The following is a 19,286-nucleotide window of genomic DNA, read 5'->3' on the forward strand; positions in this document are numbered from 1 at the left end:
AGAACGGGTGCGTGCATATCCCAGAAAGCGGGATCTTAAATTCAAAAGTGCCAAACTATGGTGGAGAAAATATGAACCACACCTCTCAACCTCTTGGTACAAGAGATCTGGACAAAGGCCCAAAAACAGGGACAGATTTTAAACATTGTTCTTACACACAGGGAAAGATGCTAAACAGGATCCATGTTACTATGCATTTTCTGAAGCACTTAAGTCTGAAACTCAAATGAGAATTTAGGGACTTCAGTCCTTAATGATGTGCAAGAATTCAAACATTATGAGGCACAAACCAAAAATATGCAAAAATCTGGACAATCTACAAAACAACAGACAGTTGAGAGGTATAACATTAAATACCAAATGAACCATCTGTATCAAGTAGCACATTCCTGCACAATTAGACTAATGTAATCAGATACAGCTTTGAAATAAAGCATGGTGTTTTGGATGAAACCATCAGCAAGCAGCCTCAGGCAACAGAGAAGCATTCAAAGGAATGTTAAAACCGCTACATTCAACACTCATATTTCAGTTAAACATCTCCAATAAGTTAGACAAAAATCTTTTAATGCAATTCAGACTCTGTTCTTGCTTTTACTAATCATAAGAGAAAAAAAAATTCTGTCAGATGCATTCTCAAGCACTTCCACTAGACTCCTAAATGTCTAAAATCTATGTACAATCATCTATCATCAGCTGCTTATCAAGTTACCAAATACTGCTTTAACCTGATGACATGACGGAATGCTTTATCAGTACAACACTTGAGTAAACTCACCAATGTAAATAAAGTTGAACAGGTAGCAATACACTTTTAAATAAAAATTAAAATTTGTTAATGATTTGGTAGTTTTAAACAGCAAGTGTTATGAGGAGACTGCTTGCATCTTTGTCACCTTAAAATCAGTTACTCAGACATGTTTTAAGAATGAGGGACTACAACAGTAATGACATTCTCTATTCTAAAACATTTTTATACCTGTATTGCTCATATTCTTGTTTTACACTTTTATTTAACCATATTCTTAGTCTGACAGTATCCAGCGGTTTAAAGCTTAACTGCCTCACAAACAAAAAATAAAATATACCTAGAACAATCTTCAAACCAGGACACATTTCTCAAGACAGCTTTACATGAAAATATTACCTTGGAATTTCCCTCAGACCTTTAAGTTTACAGTGTAAATGGAGACTGATGTACCAACTGGAAAGAGGCAAGTAATGTTCGTTGTTTTGCCCTCTAAAGTAACACTGTGTAAAAGATATACGATTAGACTAGTGTAAAAATTCATTCTGGATTTTTTTAACAAGCAATACAGGCCAATCCATGCTAGGATACAGAAGTGCTCAGGTAACGCAACATTTTCTACACACCTAATGCATACCACAGACAGAATTAGTCTTTGCTCTCCTGAAGACTAAAGAGCAATTACTTAAATATGCCAAGAATTTTTCTGTAAAGCATTTCAACCCCCCCCCCCCAAAAAAAATAAGTCTCAGGTTTTCATGGACTTGCCCTCAAGATTGCTATGACCAATGTCCACCTCAGATGTAAATGTCATAAAAGCTTAAGAGGCAGAGTCAGATGCTTCCGAACTATCTTTGACATCAGTACTTTCCGTAGCTTCGCTGACCTCACTCACATCCTTGCTGTCACCACTATCTTCTGTTCCATCATGTCTGCTGACTGGCCCAGCACTACCACCGCTGGCTGGACACTTTTCATCCCGGCAACACTCACCCACGTGGTTGGATTTATGGTCACTCTTGTTTTCTATGGAAGTCAGTATGTTGTGTTTGTTCTTTTCTTTCAGTTCATTTCTTCTAAGCTAGAAGAAAAGGAATACAAATGCTTACATTTCAAGTTTCATTATGAAGATCATGCAAATACCGTATGCTGCATTACCCACCCATGGATATTCAAAACACAGTTATCAAAAACCCCTGGATTCAGTCTAAATAAACTTTATAGACTACTTTCCATGCAAAAAAGTAAAGAGGAGTTAAAGCAAATGGTGAGTACTTCAGCTGTTCTAATGACTATACAAGAAAAGCCACAAAATAATTGGAAGAAAAATGGCAAAAAATAAAATGATCTTTAAGCCTGTCAAAGTACAACCTTTTGGAATTTAACACAGCACCCCATTTTATTTGCATCTGATGGTATCATTTCCCTGGCAAACTATCCAACACTAATCTCCTCAGAATTTGAAATGACAAGGCTGAAGTTATTACTAACACAAGACCTCAGTTATAACACATGTACCATTTACCTAAAATGTTTCAGTCATTTCCGCCCTTTCTTTTGACAGCAAATCTGAATCCCTCAACATCTCACTTTTGAAAACCCCATTAACTACTTCTGTGGCCTTCTGTTAAATAACTCAGCCTCAGTAGCTTTGGAAAAAAAATTGCATTATTCGAATGCAGTCTCATGCGGTCACAGAAGGGAATGAATAAATCAATTCAAAATGATAATACCCAAAACTACAAAGTAGCTAACCTGTCTAATCTGTACTGCTTCACCACTGTGAAGTCTTTGTAAACTGATATTAGTTATAAAAAATGAACCACAGTATCATACAAATTTAAGGAAAAAATATATCAAGTTATTCTATATCCACATCATAAATGCCAATTTGACTTTCATTCTCAAGTATAATTTAATGCAAACAATTTTCAATATGCTATCTCCAAAATAATAGCACCCAAACTGTACAAGAGGAATATTTTTCTAGAGGGGAATATTAAACTGTAACCTCCACCAGCTCTGCAAATAATTCCATTTATAAATATTTTTTTCTGGCTTCAGCTGTGCAACTAGGCTACTACCAATACAATTAACGAAAAGGATAATATACCAATCAGTTTAGAGAGAAAAAGACTCCACAAAACCGGATTACTTCATTACTTCTATTAATTCGCCCAATGGTAAAACAAACCATATTTAACAGATCTTCATGCGAGACTGCTGTAGAAAGTTAAGAGTGCAGTTTGCAACTGGAGAATGTGCTTGTACGAGCTTTTCACCAGTTTTCAGTGTTATAAAGAGCCCTCATTTGAGCAGCTTAGTGCTCACTTGCTATGGGGTTGTTAAACTTCTGACTGTGACCCATTTGTGCAGGAATGGCTACATACCACTACCTACAAGAAATGGGAAAAGTTTGTTTCAGCTTTTACTTGTATTTAGAGTTTACCATCACTGCTGTACACATTTTTGTGCCTTAGTAATCTAGCTAACAACTGCTTCTGGTTTACTCTAGTGAGACTACAGAGAAAGCCAAGCCATTTCTAGGCCTCTGTTTTAGAACCTTGATAAGTATGGTTTGCTATTGACCAGTGTGTTCATTTGGAGCTTTTCAGTTGTTTTCAATGTTGCTATAAACTATCAGTGTTTGTGCAGCACTGTGTTAAGTGTTGCAACCCCGCTATAACAAGCATTGCATGGATGCAGACATCTTGATCCATAGCTATAGTAATACCATCTACTTTCCCAAATCCTACTTGTTAATGTGACCAGTGATACTTGGGAGGACAGCCAGCTACACACAGCTGTGTGATTAGCGATTAGCTGCACTGTGCATCCTCCAAGCAGCCTCTTGGTTGCCCTAAGTAACCCACAGCTGGTCTACTCTGCTTGAAGCTGCTCCATGTTGCTTATACTTGCAGCTGATCACAGACTCTGCATAGTCCACCAACACAGCTGCAATGCAACCTAAATTACTTCACTTAATCAGACAAGTGTACCCCGGCTAACTAAACATTATGTACCTTACTTTGTTCACACAGTACAACACAGGTAAGGATGACTTGTGCAACTTTAACAGCAGATATTCGAATTACTCCATGCCTCAGTTGAATTTTTGTCATCTGCCAAGGTAACCCAGAACTGGCCAGCTTTCAACAGCTCAGATTCGACTCCCTCTCCCTTCCTGTGACAGCTGACTGAGCATATTCAAAGACAGAAGCCTACAACTGCCACAGACAGCGAGTGTTCAGGTACTTTCCTCTCCTTTCTTGAAGGGAAAAAGCCTGAAGCCAGTATCACCTTGCAAGAGTAAATTCATACCCAATCACAATAACACAAAAATAAATCCAACAATGACAGAATCAGAGAGGTTGAATGCACCTTAACTATATGCAATCTGGGGGAATAGTGGGTGAGTGCTGCCCATGAGGAATTCCAACATCTAAGCACTTGTGCAAATGTACTATGATCATCACTTTGCATCTTGGATAGATTTCCAAAACTTACTCTAACCCGGAAGAAGTACACAAGAGTCCCTTGAAAAGGGTCCTAGGAAATGCTGCTCTCAACCTTGAAAAGGAATCCAGTTTGGAGTGTTTGTAAAGGTATGGACAGAGGACAAAGAATGCTTCGAGCCCACCCCTTTCCAATATGCCAGTGAAGATAATCTAAGTATCTACTCCCTGACAGAGACCTGCCCTTATCTCTGATCAGTAATGCTCTGCATCTTTACTTGGCATTCTCTGCAGCAAGAAGATTCAGCCTGAGAATCACCAACTGTGGTAAAAGAAAAAGATATAGAAATATAAAAGGAAGAAACTCAGTCGTAGTTCTGAGTATCTTATTGGCAGATGAGCACTGCTTAGAAGACTGAATTTACAGTTAGACCAGCCTGGTTTTTATTCATATTCTAAGGGGCATTTCCAAGTAAAAACCTGCCCATTTGGTCATGGGGAGGGGAGTGGCAGTTTCATCTTTATTATGAAAATCTGACGTCATGGTGGCACACACTCAACTGTCCAGATTTTTGCAGAATGTCAGATTTTTGCCTCATTTTTGGTCAGTTTCTCATGAAATCTGTGGTTTTCTGGCAAATCACTGGGATGGTCCGAGGACTGAAGTAACTAAATAGTGATATACCTCCGAGTTTTAGACTTCATATTATTCAGAAAATCATGCTAAAACAAATCTTGTTATTCTATCAACTAAATTTATAAATGCTATATTTAAAATCGGTCACTATTTTTGGGCCTTTGTCCCCCCATTATGGCAGGCTTTGTCCAGATTTCTTGTGCTAACACGTTGAGAGGTATGCATGCTGGGCTTTGCTTGGTATACTTGTAGGTGCGGTTAAACTGTCCTATCTGGTTCACTTTCTTAAAAAGTTTTAGTAGAGAGAAGGAAAATTTTACAACAGAATGTAAATTAAAAAAAGTCACATTGAAAAGTCTACAATAAAAACCTAGCAAATGAACCTAAAGACCATATTAACATAGAAAGCTTAAGAAATCAAGTGAACATTATTTAATTTCAGTTGATCCACTGAAGTCATATAAATTATCTGTCTAGGCAAGTACTGGGGCACTTTCATAAAACCTTCGTCAGATCTGCCATAACATTTTTTTTCTCTCTCTGTACATGCACTCCAGCTTGGTAGTGACAGTTATAGCTAGTGCAGTGGAGAACTATGTGGGGCTGCCTTTTTTCCCCCTCCTTTTTCTCATAACCATACAGAACTACCCATAAAACTAATCTGTCTGTTCAGTATCAAACCAAAACGGAGGCGGTTCTGTCTTTGGAGGAATGGGTTTCCTGGCATGGGAACACGGGAGTTCAGTTTACAGTCTGGAATCCTACAGCCATCTGGTGTTTCGATTTAGATGACCTTTTTCCAGTTGTTTAAGGATTACAAAAAAAAAGCTTGCAGGATAGTATGTTGTACCTGCTGCTAAAAGATAAATTTTGTACCAAACAGTTTTTTTTAAGGGGGGGTGGGGTGGGATGCTTGTTTAATAATGGAGTCAGGACTTTCTCAATATGGGTGGGGAAGCATGCTCCCAGGGGCAGGCTCACCGATCATAGTGATCAAAAGTGCCTCAGTGTAACTTCACAAAAGTACTTGGCTATAAAAAAACTTGCAGTGGGAATCCACTTTGTGGGTGTTCATGTTGGATGTGGACATAATTGTATAAAAGTTTATAGTAGTGCAGGGCTTGGGATTATACTGGGGATCATCTTTTGATGCAATGGAGAACTTAAAGATTCTAAAGATGAGAAAAGAAAAAAAAGAGAGAGTGTGGCCCGGGCTTGTAACGGAAGGGTGGGGATGGAATTACAAATCGTATTAAAATCATATTAAAGGAAGACACCAAGGGTCTGCCTATGGAGTTTTAACTATTACAGTGCCTAGGTAAACAACAAATAAAAAATATTGGTATAATAGTGCGGTCCTGTTAGATTGTTGTGTGTAGAGCTTAACAGAAGCATCACAGCAGAGCTAGAATGAAGTGTTTGGCTGACAGAAACCAAAGAAGAAACTTGGAGAGAGACATTAGATGCATGTTAAACCTTATCGGCATGAGAACCCATGTTGTGGGCTGTGGTGTAGCCTGTGAACATCAGAGAAGCTATTATAGTACCAATGACCGATATCCATTTTGCCCACCGGCTTTTTTAAAAACAGTAAGACATGGAGCGGAGGCTTATAATGCCAGGGGTAGAGACTAACAGTACGCTGTTGAAGGATGGCCTTTTAGGATACAAACAGTCTACTTCTTTTCATTTCACATCTTGGACCAAATTCTGGACATTCCATTTAATGACAGCACAACTGATCAACTGGAAAAGAAAGAACTTTGCTGAGAAATTAGGTTATAAGCCCGGAAAGAACCAGGACTTATACGACTGGATCATTAATACCCATGATGAATCTCCATAAACTGGACCACAAGAAGTTTATAACTAACTGTATGTTAATCCATTAAGGATTACAACTGAAATCTGAACCGATTACAAACCCAATTAGCAGTATGTTACTTTCACTTATTCTCACTTTTCCTATTTTTGATACAAAGATAAAATGCTTGTTAACTGTATAGTACCATGTGAAATACTTTCAACTACGTCAAAGGTGCCATTTTTAAAAACAATGACCAAAAAATTTCACTACTGGAAATAAGTTCCTTTCCATGATCTAAGCTAGAATTTTTTTTTTAAACAAAACAATGCAGTTGGTTGGCTTTACACTTCATTTATGACAAAGGATCTACAGTATATAATCTACTAAAGTCTACACTAAATAATCTACTTAGACTTTAGGACCCTACACGTTTCCATATTTGGTGGCAATTTTCAAGTTTTATATTTCTTGCATTTTCCACCACATCCTCCAATTTTCAGCTCTACTCTATGTTCCGTAGATCAGCCTGAGTCCAGTCCCATTAAAGCCCATAGGTCCCTTACACCCATAAATTCTTACTTTTCAGGCTTACCTTCACCTTACACTGTTCTTCCACATATGATTCCCAGCATGTTTCTGTTCCTTATTGGTTAGGTCCATTTCATCTACCTTAAACTACCCCGCCATTGGAGTTCCAGCTTCGCTCCCCATTACACCTCAGCACAATGCTCAGCCCTACACCTAAGATACAGGCACCTTTCAATTACCCAGATAATCCTAGGTACCAGTAACTAATTCTCTTATAATTATTTTTTATTTTCAACTTCATCTACTTATGTTTTTGATCAAATCTGCACAAACTTGGCAGTTCTGTGTTTCCTTAGATCCTTCACCCCCCTCTGACCAACACACCCGCCCCACTGCATTGTTACGGCATTCTAAGCTGGTTTGTTTGATTACTGCTCACACAGTTTGGATCCTCACTGTTTTTAGGTTTTGTCCCCCTTTTGTTCTCAGCATATCCAGATGCTACATTCTTTTCTATCTTGATTTGTGTACTTTGTAGGTTTCGCCACTATTTTCCCCACTTCGTATTTCACCACTCTTAATTCTCTATTTAATCTCTTCACCATATTAGGCAGCAACCCTTTCACCTCACCACATTTTAATTCTAAAAGCTCCACAGTTGGACAAGGGACATTTTTTTTGTTCCCAAATTGGCATCTTCCACCGCGTACTGTAATTATGCCCCCTCCCAGACTTTCCTCAGTTCGTCTCTTCTCCTGTTCCCATTTTGCAACACACTACACTGATTTCCCCAGTTAAGCTCAGCTCTTCATTAAGTTATGTTAGAGAAACCCTTTCGCCTCACCACATATTTAAATTCTTAAATCTATTGTTAATCGAGGGACTTTTTGTATTCCTAAAAGGGCATCCTTCAACCGTGCGCTGCGACTCCACACAATGCTCCACATTTCTTATGTAAAGCAATAATGCCCAACAGGGTGTGTTGATGCATAATTAACGCCCGCCCAGGGGTGTTATGAGGCCAGACGGCACAAGCGGAGGGCTTCTACATCCCTGGAAGATCATTAACTACACATTAAACACATACACTGGATTAAGTACTATTTTTTTTTTTTTATATATACGTTTTGACGCAAAATAGTTCCTCTGCCTAATGTTTCAAACTTTCTGTGGCGCATGTTAATAGTGTTGGAAGAAGCATTTTACATAAATATATAAAAATACGTACAAAAAATATTAAAAAAATTATAGTGCTTAAGAATTAGTAAAGCACAACAATTTTACAGAGAGCTCATTCTCTCTCTCAAGCACAGTCTTTCTGCTTTCACACACATACACAACCAGTCTCCTCTGATTTCATACTCCTATTCACTCACAAGCACAACTCTCAACCTCTTAGTACAAAAACTCTGCTCAAAGCCAAAAATAATGGGGGGACAAAGCCCCAAATATAGCAACACATTTTAAATAATGCTCTTATAAAAACTTAGAAAGTTGCTAGAAAAAAAAAAGTGTTTTTTATTACAATGCATTTTCTGAAAGATAAAAAGCCTGAAAGTCAAGTGCCTGTCATTATTTTGTGAATTCACTCCTCACTCACAGAACTTCAGAAAACCACAAATTTTATGAGGAACAGAAAAAATGTGAGGCAAAAATATGGATATTCTGTGAAAAATTGGACAGTTGAGCGCTATGTACACAAGATCACACTCACTCACACAGTCTATTCTGCTTTCATACACATTCACTCACACATGCAGAAAGAAAACCCATTCTTACACATACACTTTTTTTTTTTACACTAGTTACACAGCTAAGCTGCTTAGCGAGTGTAAAGTAATGGCAGCCATTAGTTTTTTGTAGTCCAAGCTCCACGGCACCTTGATATGCTGCTGTGAAGCTGTGGACTAATTTTTCAGAGGGCATTACATGTACATTAATACCCTTGCTGGAGAACATTCATTCTCCAATCAGGCTGCTGATGTACAGTTTGCAAATTCTCCAAGGCTTTTTTTTTTTTAAAACCAATGCGTCAAATAGATATCTGTTATTGGTACCACAACAACTTCTCTAATGTTCACAGGCTACACCACAGCCCACAACACAGGTTTTCACATTGTGATAAGGTTTAACATGCATCCAATGTCTTTCTTTAAAGTACAGTTTTGTACCTACCATAAATGTAGATGTTCGAGTGTTCACACTGCTGCAGTCATCACACTTGGGTTATCCTGCCGTCAGGCGGTCCCCGCAGTCGGCCAGAATTCCAAAGTCTTGGTCCGGCGTCGGTTGCTGTCGCTTCTTCCCTGACGTCAGTGCGCCAGGGGTATACAAGATGCATCCAACGCCATTTTCTTCAGTTTTTCTTGCCCCAGATGTCAGGTGCCCCCAAGTAGGTAGGCAATACATATAAAATAAAAACAATACCTTCAGTCACATTCAAATACACCACAAAGCTTGTATAGGATAGAAAGGTATAGATAAGGCCAGCTAGTTCAGAGGGGATGGAGGGAGGGTAACCTGGACTGCAGTAGTGTGAACACTAACATCTACATTTATGGTAGGGACAAAACTGTACTATGTTCATCGTGTTACACTGCTGCAGTCATCACACTTTGGTAGAATCCCAAAGCTAAGGTTGGGTGGCTGGTCTATAAAGAGTTAGGATTGGCTATGAGGCAAATCCTGCTCTGGATTTAGAGTAAAGAGGCAGGTGTAATGCTTGGTAAAGTTGTGCACTGAACTAAGTTGCAACCTCCAAAATTTCATTGGTAGGTACTCCTCTGAGAAAGGCCACTGAAGTGGCTGTAGCCCTGGTGGCATGTGGCCTAACGCTATTTGGGACTGATTTCCCACGCTGTGTGTAGCAGTAACGAATACAGTGTCCTATCCATTTGGATATAGTCTGCTTTGATATAGTCTTGCCCTGTGATCCTGCAGCATATGCTACAAACAGTTGCTCAGTTTTTCTGATAGCTTTTGTTTTGTCCAAGTAGAAGCATAGCTGCCTGTGTATGTCCAAAGAATGCAGAAGTTTCTCCCCTTTATTCTGGGGGTTTGGATAAAAAGTTGGCAAATGGATGGTTTGGTTAAGAGCCGCACTAGATACCACCTTTGGCATAAAGGTAGGGTTTGTCCTTAAAGAAACCCTGTCCTGATGAAAAATTATAAAAGGTTCCACTGCCATTAATGCCTGTAGCTCTGAGACTCTTCTTGCTTAAGTTACTGCCAGGAGCAGAGCTGTTTTCCATGATAAAAATTTTAGATTGGCTGTATTGACTGGCTCAAAAGGTGGCAGGGTCAGTTTTTCCAAAACAAAATTGAGGTCCCAAGTTGGTGCTCTCCGGGGCGGTCTTATGTTTTTAGCCCCTCTGAGGTACTGCTTTAGCAAGGGATGAGAGAATAAAGGAGGATCCATGTTGTAATGTGCTGAAATGGCAGAGGCGTGGATCTTAATTGATGAGGATAGGCCTCTGTCCAGCATCTCAGTTAAGTATTGTAAAATCTGTGGAATGTTTGGAACAAGAGGGTCTAGGCTTTGAGCCTGGTTCCAGGCGCAGAATCTTTTCCATTTTTCTGAGTAAGCTTTCCTGGTGCCAGGCCTCCTGGCCTCCAAAATGACATCCATAACCGCTTTAGAGAGAGGTGTTGCCTGTTTGACAAATCTGCCATGCAGCCAGGTTTAGGGTTTTGAGCTGACCATGCAGGATCTGATTGTTTTGTTGAGTCAGAAGGTGTGGAATTTGAGGCAAAATCCATGGTGGGCCTTGTGCTAGGTTCCTTAAGATAGGGTACCAGTGCTGACGTGGCCAGTCTGGAGCAATCAGGATAATCTGTGGTTTCTGTTGTCTGGCTTTTAGGAGTACCTTTGAAAGGAGAGGCAGAGGCGGGAAGGCATAAACTTTTAGGTTTTTCCAGCTGAACAAAAGAGCATCCACTTTCCATGCTTGTTTGTGATAAGTCCTTGTGCAGACTTTTTGTAGTTGGCAATTCAGTGGGGAGGCAAAAGGATCGATGTCTGGGCATCCCCATTTTTGCATTAACATGCTGAAGATTTGTGGATTCAATTTCCATTCATGAGGGTCCATGATATTTCTGCTTAGATAGTCTGCCAGAGTATTTTTCTTTCCTGGCAGGAATTGTGCTTGAAGGTGAACTTGGTACGTTAGAGCTGTGTTCCACAAGGTCATGACTTGCCTGCATAGGGGGTAAGAATGAGTGCCCCCTTGCTTGTTTATGTACCACATTACTGTGGTGTTGTGTGTGTTTAATAATAATTGCCCTGGATGCAGAAGGTCATTGAAAGCTGTTAGGGCATTTTGCACAGCCAACATCTCTTTTTGATTGATGTCTGGTCTGTGGTCCACTTGCCCTGAATGCATTTTCCTGCCATGTGTGCTCCCCAGGCGTAATCTGAAGCATCTGTTAGTCTGCCTGGCTGTGGGTAGGGTGAAAGGCTGACCCTTGTTTAGGTGACATGCCTGTGCCCACCATTGAAACTCCTGTTGTAGGCAGGGAATCAGTGGTATTACTGCTTCTAAACTGTGAGAGTGCAGAGTCCATTTAGGTACCATTGTAGTTTCCTCATTTGCAGTCTGGCATATGGTATTAGTAGTATGCAGGATGCCATGAATCCCAGGGCCTGTAGAATTTTTCTTGCAGGGAAATGGGACTTTTTGCCAGTAATTGAAAATACTGAGTTAGTTGAACCTGTTTGCCTGGCGTGAGATAAGCCATCTGGGCTGTTGTATTTAAGCTGGCACCCAGGAATATAATCTGTTGTGAGGGTACTAGTTTTGACTTCTTTTCATTTACTGTGTACCCTAGAGAAGTTAGCAACCTTTTTACAAACGCCAGATGCTGTAGAAGAATGTCCTTGGTCTCTGCTTGAATGAGGCAGTCTTCCAGGTATGGATATATATTTGAATTCCTTTTTGTCTGCAAAATGCAATTACTGGTGCCAGGCACTTTGTGAAGACCCTGGGCGCAGTAGATAAGCCAAAGGGCAGTGCAGAGAATTGGTAGTGCATTGTACCAGCTTTGAATCTGAGGTATCTTCTGCAATTTTGTTTGACAGGGACATGCAGGTATGCCTCTGAGGTCCAGAGTAACAAGCCAAGCGTTCTTGCCCACCATGGGTAGAAGCTGCTGTAATGTCAACATTTTGAATTTCGGAATATCCAGTTAAGTATTTAGAATTGAAAGGTCTAATATGGGCCTCCGGGCCTTGTCCTTTCTGGGGACCAGCAAGAGTCTTGAGTAAAATCCTTGTCCTTGTTCCTGCTGTGGTACTTTTTGAATAGCTCTCATGTCCATGAGGGCGGAAATTTGTTTCTGTGCCTCTGCCCATTGATTTTGTGGCAGGTCTGGCATTCTTTTTAGCCTTGGCAGGTCTGGCATTCTTTTTAGCCTTGGTAAAGTATGAAAGTGGAACCTGTAACCTTGAGACACAATATTTAGAACCCATTTGTCTTGGGTGATTGTTTGCCAGTTTTGAGAAAAAAGTGCTAGTTTTCCCCCCAAGGGGGCTTCCAAAAGGGAAGTGCTTGGCGTACGAAGAGGGAAGTCATTGTGACTGTTTCCTGTAAGGTTGAGACTTGTCCTCACCTCCTTTTGGGGTTGAGGTGCCCCACTGTCGTCTGTTTGAGCCTTGGGGTTGAGATCTGCCTCTTGGGTGTCTGTATCTGCGCCTCTGTGGGCTGTCTGATACTGGAAAGAACCAATTTTTTGTAGGCCAATTTCTGCTAAATCGAGGTGGCTGTACCTGTAAGAAATCCTTGACTGTTTGCATAAATTTAGCTTTATCTTCCATTTTCTTTAACACTTCTTCTGCCTTAACACCAAACAAGGTATCATGCTGTAAAGGAGCATACAATAATTTTGCCTTAACATGAGCAGGTAAACTCTGTTCTTTTAACCAAGCATGCCTTCGAATCACTGAACCTGTAACTGCTGCTCTACAAGAGGCCTCTTGAGAATCAAAACCACATTGCAGAGTATGTTTTCCCACCTGTTCAACTGCATGCAATAAATCCTGCATTTCTTTACAATCAGGAGCTTCTGAGCTTCCAAGCATTTTCTGTTTTAATTAAGCCATTAAATATTGTTGGTGCTTAAGCATGTGAAACTGGCAATTTAAAGCTCTTACTGCTAAAGTTGCAGAAGTGTACACTTTCTTCCCCCATCTATCCAAAGCTCTGGAATCTCTGTCAGAGGGTACTGGATTTTTTGCAATGGAAGCCTTAACCCCTTTTGGACCCTGGGAAATAGTTTCTGGATCAGCAGAAGGGTTTTTATAAAGAAACTTGAGAGTCAGGGACTCTGTAGTACCTGTCTGGCTTGGCGGGGGCAAGGAATCGGGAGATAAGCTGAATTCAGAGAACACATCATCCACAATATCTAGCACAGGCGGAACAGCCAGGGGCCTGTGCTGAGGCAATAGTAATCCTGACTTTCCCAATGGAAATGCTCCCTCATGGTATGTAAAGTTTCCCCAAAAGAATAATCCTCAGGACAGGCTGAAGGGATAGATTCTTCAGCATCAGAGTCCTCACAGGGGGGTAGAGAGTACCTCTGGTCTGAAGAGGAATCAGAGGAAATGGAAACCGGATCAGAGGAATCATAGTCTGTATCCTGCCTAGGCCTTTTCTCAGGAGGGGGATGGGAACCTGATTAGAGTAATGAGGTCTTCGGCCATTTTAAGCATCTGTTTCTTAGGCATGGAGGCTTGTCCAGGAGAATGCTGTACTTGTTTCTTTGTCTTTAGTGATACTTTTGTCTTGGCTGTAGTTTTAATATTAAGTTGTGAAGGTCTGAAAACACCCTCAGAAGCCGATGGCTGCTCAGCGGCTCAGGACCCATCTGAGGGATTACTTTCTGTCGGCCCAATACCTCGAGTTTCCAGAGGCCTAGTTGTCTCCACGTGGGAGTCTGAGGCGGCCTGTGGCTCTGAGGTAGCGGGTGTCAGGGGCTGCGTAAGTGCCTCACTGAGGACCGGCGACTGGCCTAGAAGAGGCTTCGTCGGTTTTGGACCTCGGATGTCTGTTTTTGTCCTTATCCTTGCGTTTTTTCGATATTACGGTCTGTTGATCCGATGGCATAGTATAATTGAACCTTCGGCAAAAGTAGTGTAAAGCAAAATCAAAATGCCTTTTAATAGTACGTTTGTTAAATCTAGCACATAACCGACAACTAGTGACGTCGTGATCAGGGCCTAGGCATGGAATACAGTAAGAGTGGGAGTCCTTATGAGGTATTTGCTTTCCACAAGAAATACAATTATTAACTTTTTCTGACATCGGTCTGAGGCAAGAAAAAAGTTTCCCCAACAGGGTACTTAGCTTTATTGAAGACTTCGGATCTGAAATTCGACTTCGAAAAATCTCAGGAGTCGGCCGACTGGCACTTGCGAACCGCTTCTGCTTTGGGCACCGCGCGGCAAGAAAGACTGAAGAAAATGGCGTCGGATGCATCTTGTATATCCCTGCCGCACTGACGTCAGGGAAGAAGCCACAGTAACCGACGCTGGACCAAGACTTTGGAATTCTGGCAGACTGCGGGACCGCCTGACGGCAGGATAACCCAAGTGTGATGACTGCAGCAGTGTAACACGATGAACATCTAATAGTTTCTTCTTAGGTTTCTATGGCAGTCAAACACTTCACTAATAAATAATCAAATAAATAAAATTTTAGGTGTACTACAAGTAAGCAGCAGCAGCAAAACCTTCACTCGGACGGCAAGTGCAAAGGCCCAAGCACTGCATCTCAAATCAAATGGCCAGCACCAAATGGGGGGGGGGGGGGGGAGACGAACCCTTTATTATAGACGAACCAGTTTCGGCCCAAAGATGCCTTTATCAATGTATAACAAAATAAGTCCAAACTAGTCCTTTATAAAACACTGAAGCACCACACAATATCCAGTCTCAGACAATACCTAATTAATAACTCGATTTGCAAAAACCATTGGAAAAATGTATTTTGCAAATCTAATTATTAATTACGTATTGCCTGCGATTGGATATCGTGTGGTGCTTTAATGATTTTTAAAGGACTAGTTTGGATTTATTTGGTTATACATTGATAAAGGCTTCTTTGGGCCGAAACTGGTCTGTCTATAGTAAAGGGTTACTTTTTCCCCCATTTGGTGCTGGCCATTTGATTTGAGATGCACTGTTTGCCCGGCCTTTGCACTTGCTGTCCGAGCGATGGTTTTGCAGCGGTTTCCTATTTCTTTTACTTCGCAGGTGGCGTTTGGGGTATGCACATTTCGTGCTTGGTGTTCCGTGCTTAAAGGCATTATTGGTGCACCTAATTTTTGAAGCTGGCCTTTTCATCAGAAATTATTCTGTTTGCCAGTCGGGCAAATAGTTGGTACTGTGGCGTATAGGTTTTTTTATACTTGCTGAATGCCCTTTGGTTCTGACTGTGAAGTGTATCGGTCATTTTGGATGGTGAATGGTGGTGCTCTGCGCTGTTGGTATTACTAGGGCATCGCTGATTCTGTTATGGCTTTCTATTTCATTGAATGATATATTCGAGTGTCAAGTAGACTAGGAGTTTTCCATTGAGGATTATAAGGGCATTTTTTGATAACGCCTTTATTATATTGGGACTCCATTTTTGCTTCGCAACCAGGTATGAGCTTTTCTGTAATGGTGTTTGCATTCCTTTAAATGGTGTATTTACCGGGTCTATTAAACAGACAAGGAGCTCTCCATTAAGGATTATAAGGGCGTTTGTTTTTGGCAACGCCCTGGTTATATCGGGACGCCAACTTTTTTACTTTGCAGGAAGGTAAGAGTTGTATTTTTCCATCAACAAGCATATTAATGAGTATGGGCTCTTCTTAAATTGTGGACATTGTGTTGGACTCCATTTGAACTAACTGACAATGCAAGCCATGGGGCTTTTTACAACTGGTAATATCGTGGTTTTGTGACCCTGTTTTTGGACTTAAGACATTCATTCTTTTGGGCTTCAGTAATAAACATTTTTGTTGCTTTATACTCCAATTGGCAGCAAGACAATATTTTGTCATGCGATATGGTGTGTATTTGGTTACACCTGTTTCTTCAACCATCGGAAAGATATACAGATATATAGTGACGTTTGGCTTTTGAGACTACTTATTTTATGTCCATGCTTTTCAATGTTATACGGATTTAACCATCGGGAAGATACGCACACACACACACACACACACACACACACACACACACACACACACACACACACACACACACACACAGTGACATTTGGTGTTTGGAGACTGTCTATTTTCATTCATGTTTTTGAATGTAATACAGGCTTGGCCTGTCCTATGTTTGTAATAATTTCTAGTTCTACGGATTTCTGAGTTGTTGGACAAAAGCTTTAATCTAACAAAATGTGTTAGATTTACACTACTAAGGTGTTCTAGGACTATGACCTAACATTTTGTTTTATCTAAATAGTTTGTGTTAAATTGAGACAATTTTAGTGCTAGTTTGGGTCTTTTTGGACTATTTACTTATATACATATTCAACTATATTATTGTGTTTTGCTTTAATAGCAATTTGGTGTTTATTACGCGAACGGCAATTATTGGTTGCACAATATGGATCTTTTAACCATCTTAAGGGGCCTTTCACCCGACAAAGAGGATATTAATATTTTTGAATCTAACAGAGTTCAAATACAAACAGGGAATTCTGAAACAAGGGAGAATGCTAATTGTAAAGCCTTGTTTGATAACATTTTCAAGACCATAAAAGCTCCAAGGTCATGTGTCTGGCATGTTAAGCTTTTTAAAGCTTACATGGAGAAAGGTATTACACCTCTGGGGTTGAGAATCCGGATTAAGCCCTTTGTGGGCCAACTGGACCCCAGTTTGCTTACAGCTTGGTCTCATATACAACAGAATTCCTCCATGGAACTTGTCAAAACACTACATTCATTTTATAAACGTAGGGTTGATGGTCTTATTTTAGCTGTAACCAAAACTTGTCAAGAGGCCTCTAAACTTGAAAATTCACATACATATAACGAATATCTTAAAAAACTTAGTGGTGATTTGTTAAGTTTTGAAAAGGAACTAAGGGAACAGAAAATCCGTAAATACAATAGGGATTGTTGTGATTATAGTGAGGGTCGACCTTTTGAAGCTAGAAAAAAATGTTAAATTTGTTAGAAAGGAGGGTTTTACCCCGGGACAAAAACGTAAAAGAAAATCTATTTTAAAGAAATCGGGTAGTAAAACATCGGGGGATGAAGGTTCTTCCCATACAGACACAGAAATCGAGAATACCCCAACATCACCAGCGCATAAGCAAAGCTTTTCCAATGAGAGTGAAAAAGGGGGGACCACAACCCTTCAGGGGGGGAAGAGAAAACGGGGGTGGGGGATGTAAACACAAATCTAAAGGTCACCTCAGGTTTAACTCTTCAGAACATGTTATAATTGCTGGAACCCAAGTCAATACAAACAATGTCATAAATATTTCATCTGTGGTGTTATCTAAGCTTGAATATGATTCACTGAATAAAGGCCCTAATGTCATCCCTGGCTTTTTTGTTTCAGAAAATAATTTTGTGGAGGATATGTTGTCTTTTTGCAGGGTACTTAATCTTAAATTGTTTTTAGGGACTCAGCAGATATCAAGAGCCCTAATGGGGTTGGTTTCAGGTTTCATCCTTTAACTTTCATGCCACCTATAAATAAACATGTGGAAATTTTTCAAAAATGTATATTGAAGGAGTTGCACTTTGGTGGTGATTTTCAGGATGTGCTGTTACCTAACAATTTAAACCTACAGGAAATGGCAACTTTGAAGAATCTCTACAATAATAAAAACTTGGTCATTATTCAGGCGGATAAAGGAGGGGTCATAGTAGTTATGGATTGGTCTAAATAGGAGGCTGAGGCTAACAGACAACTTCAAGATGGTAGATTTTATATGATCATGCCTATTGACCCTACCACACGGTTTAAAGTGGAGATTGATAAATTTCTTGACTTAGCTGTTGAGGGTATTATCGATGACAAAACATGTCATAATCTGAAGGTAAAACAGCCAGTCCCACAATTTCTGTACTTGCATCCTAAAGTACATTAAAAAAGTTTGAATGGCCCCCCGGGGCGTCCAATTGTCTCAGGTAAGGGTTCATTAACTGAACCCATTTATGTGCATCTTACACCCTTGTTATCAGCTGTGAGGACAAGAATTAAATATACTACAAAATTTTTAAATATCATTTGATACAACTGAACGATGACTGGCTCTTCTGCATTTTAGATTTAACTTCTTTATACACCAGTATTCCTCAATGGGTGGGTTTGATGGCCTTGGAATTTTGGTTAAATGAGTTAGCCCTCTATAGCTCTGGGTTCAACACCTTCCTATTATGTTTAACAGAGCATGTACTGACTAAAAATGCCTTTTACTTTAATGGCACTTATCTCCAACTGAAGGGTACGGCTATGGGGGGGGGGGGGGGGCTTCTTTTGCCCCCATTTATGCTGACCTATTCATGGGGTATTTTGAGCATATTATGATTTATGATAATAATCATAATATTTTCATAGATCAAATTATATATGGAGGCGTTTCTTGGATGACTGCTGGATGATATGGAAATCAGACTTTACATATTTGGAAGAATTTTTAGAGTATCTTAATGACAACAAATGGGGAACCCATTTTACAGTTAATGATAGGAAGTCTATTTCCTTTTTGGAAGTCTATTTCCTTTTTGGATGTTATGGTAAGTAAACAGGAAGATGGTACTCTTACCAGTTCTGTAAACAGGAAACCCTTTCGCTCTAATTCCTTGTTACATGTATCCAGCTGTCATCCAAGGCACATTATTAGAAACATCCCAAAATCTTGCGTATTCGACACATTTGCTCAAAGGAAGATTATTACATTATAATGACCTAACAGCTAGATTTATGGAAGAGAGGGTATTCTCCATCTCATTTATCATTAGTTAAAAATGAGGCTGACAAAATGCCCAGACAAAAATTGTTGATGTACCCATCATCATGATCATAGGGATGATACTAAGATTAGGTTCATAACTACTTTTGGCAGAAATACCCAGCGACTGGTTAATCTTGTACAGAGA

General features: G+C 40.1%; 1 protein-coding gene across 2 annotated transcripts in view; it reads right to left on the minus strand.

Annotated features, from left to right (window-relative positions):
* Positions 1 to 546: 546 nt before the first annotated feature.
* The window catches only part of NAA10 (N-alpha-acetyltransferase 10, NatA catalytic subunit), a 363,584-nt gene continuing 344,844 nt past the window's right edge, over positions 547 to 19,286 (minus strand). For both annotated transcript variants that reach the window (XM_044080371.1, XM_044080370.1), the window contains exon 8: positions 547 to 1,829. In XM_044080371.1, the coding sequence (XP_043936306.1) occupies positions 1,569 to 1,829 (261 nt within the window). In that variant the 3' untranslated portion in view covers positions 547 to 1,568. The remainder of the gene's footprint in view (positions 1,830 to 19,286) is intronic.

Source organism: Protopterus annectens, chromosome 8.part0, assembly GCF_019279795.1.
Source record: "Protopterus annectens isolate FY-2018-M chromosome 8.part0, PAN1.0, whole genome shotgun sequence".
Taxonomy (NCBI): domain Eukaryota; kingdom Metazoa; phylum Chordata; order Ceratodontiformes; family Protopteridae; genus Protopterus; species Protopterus annectens.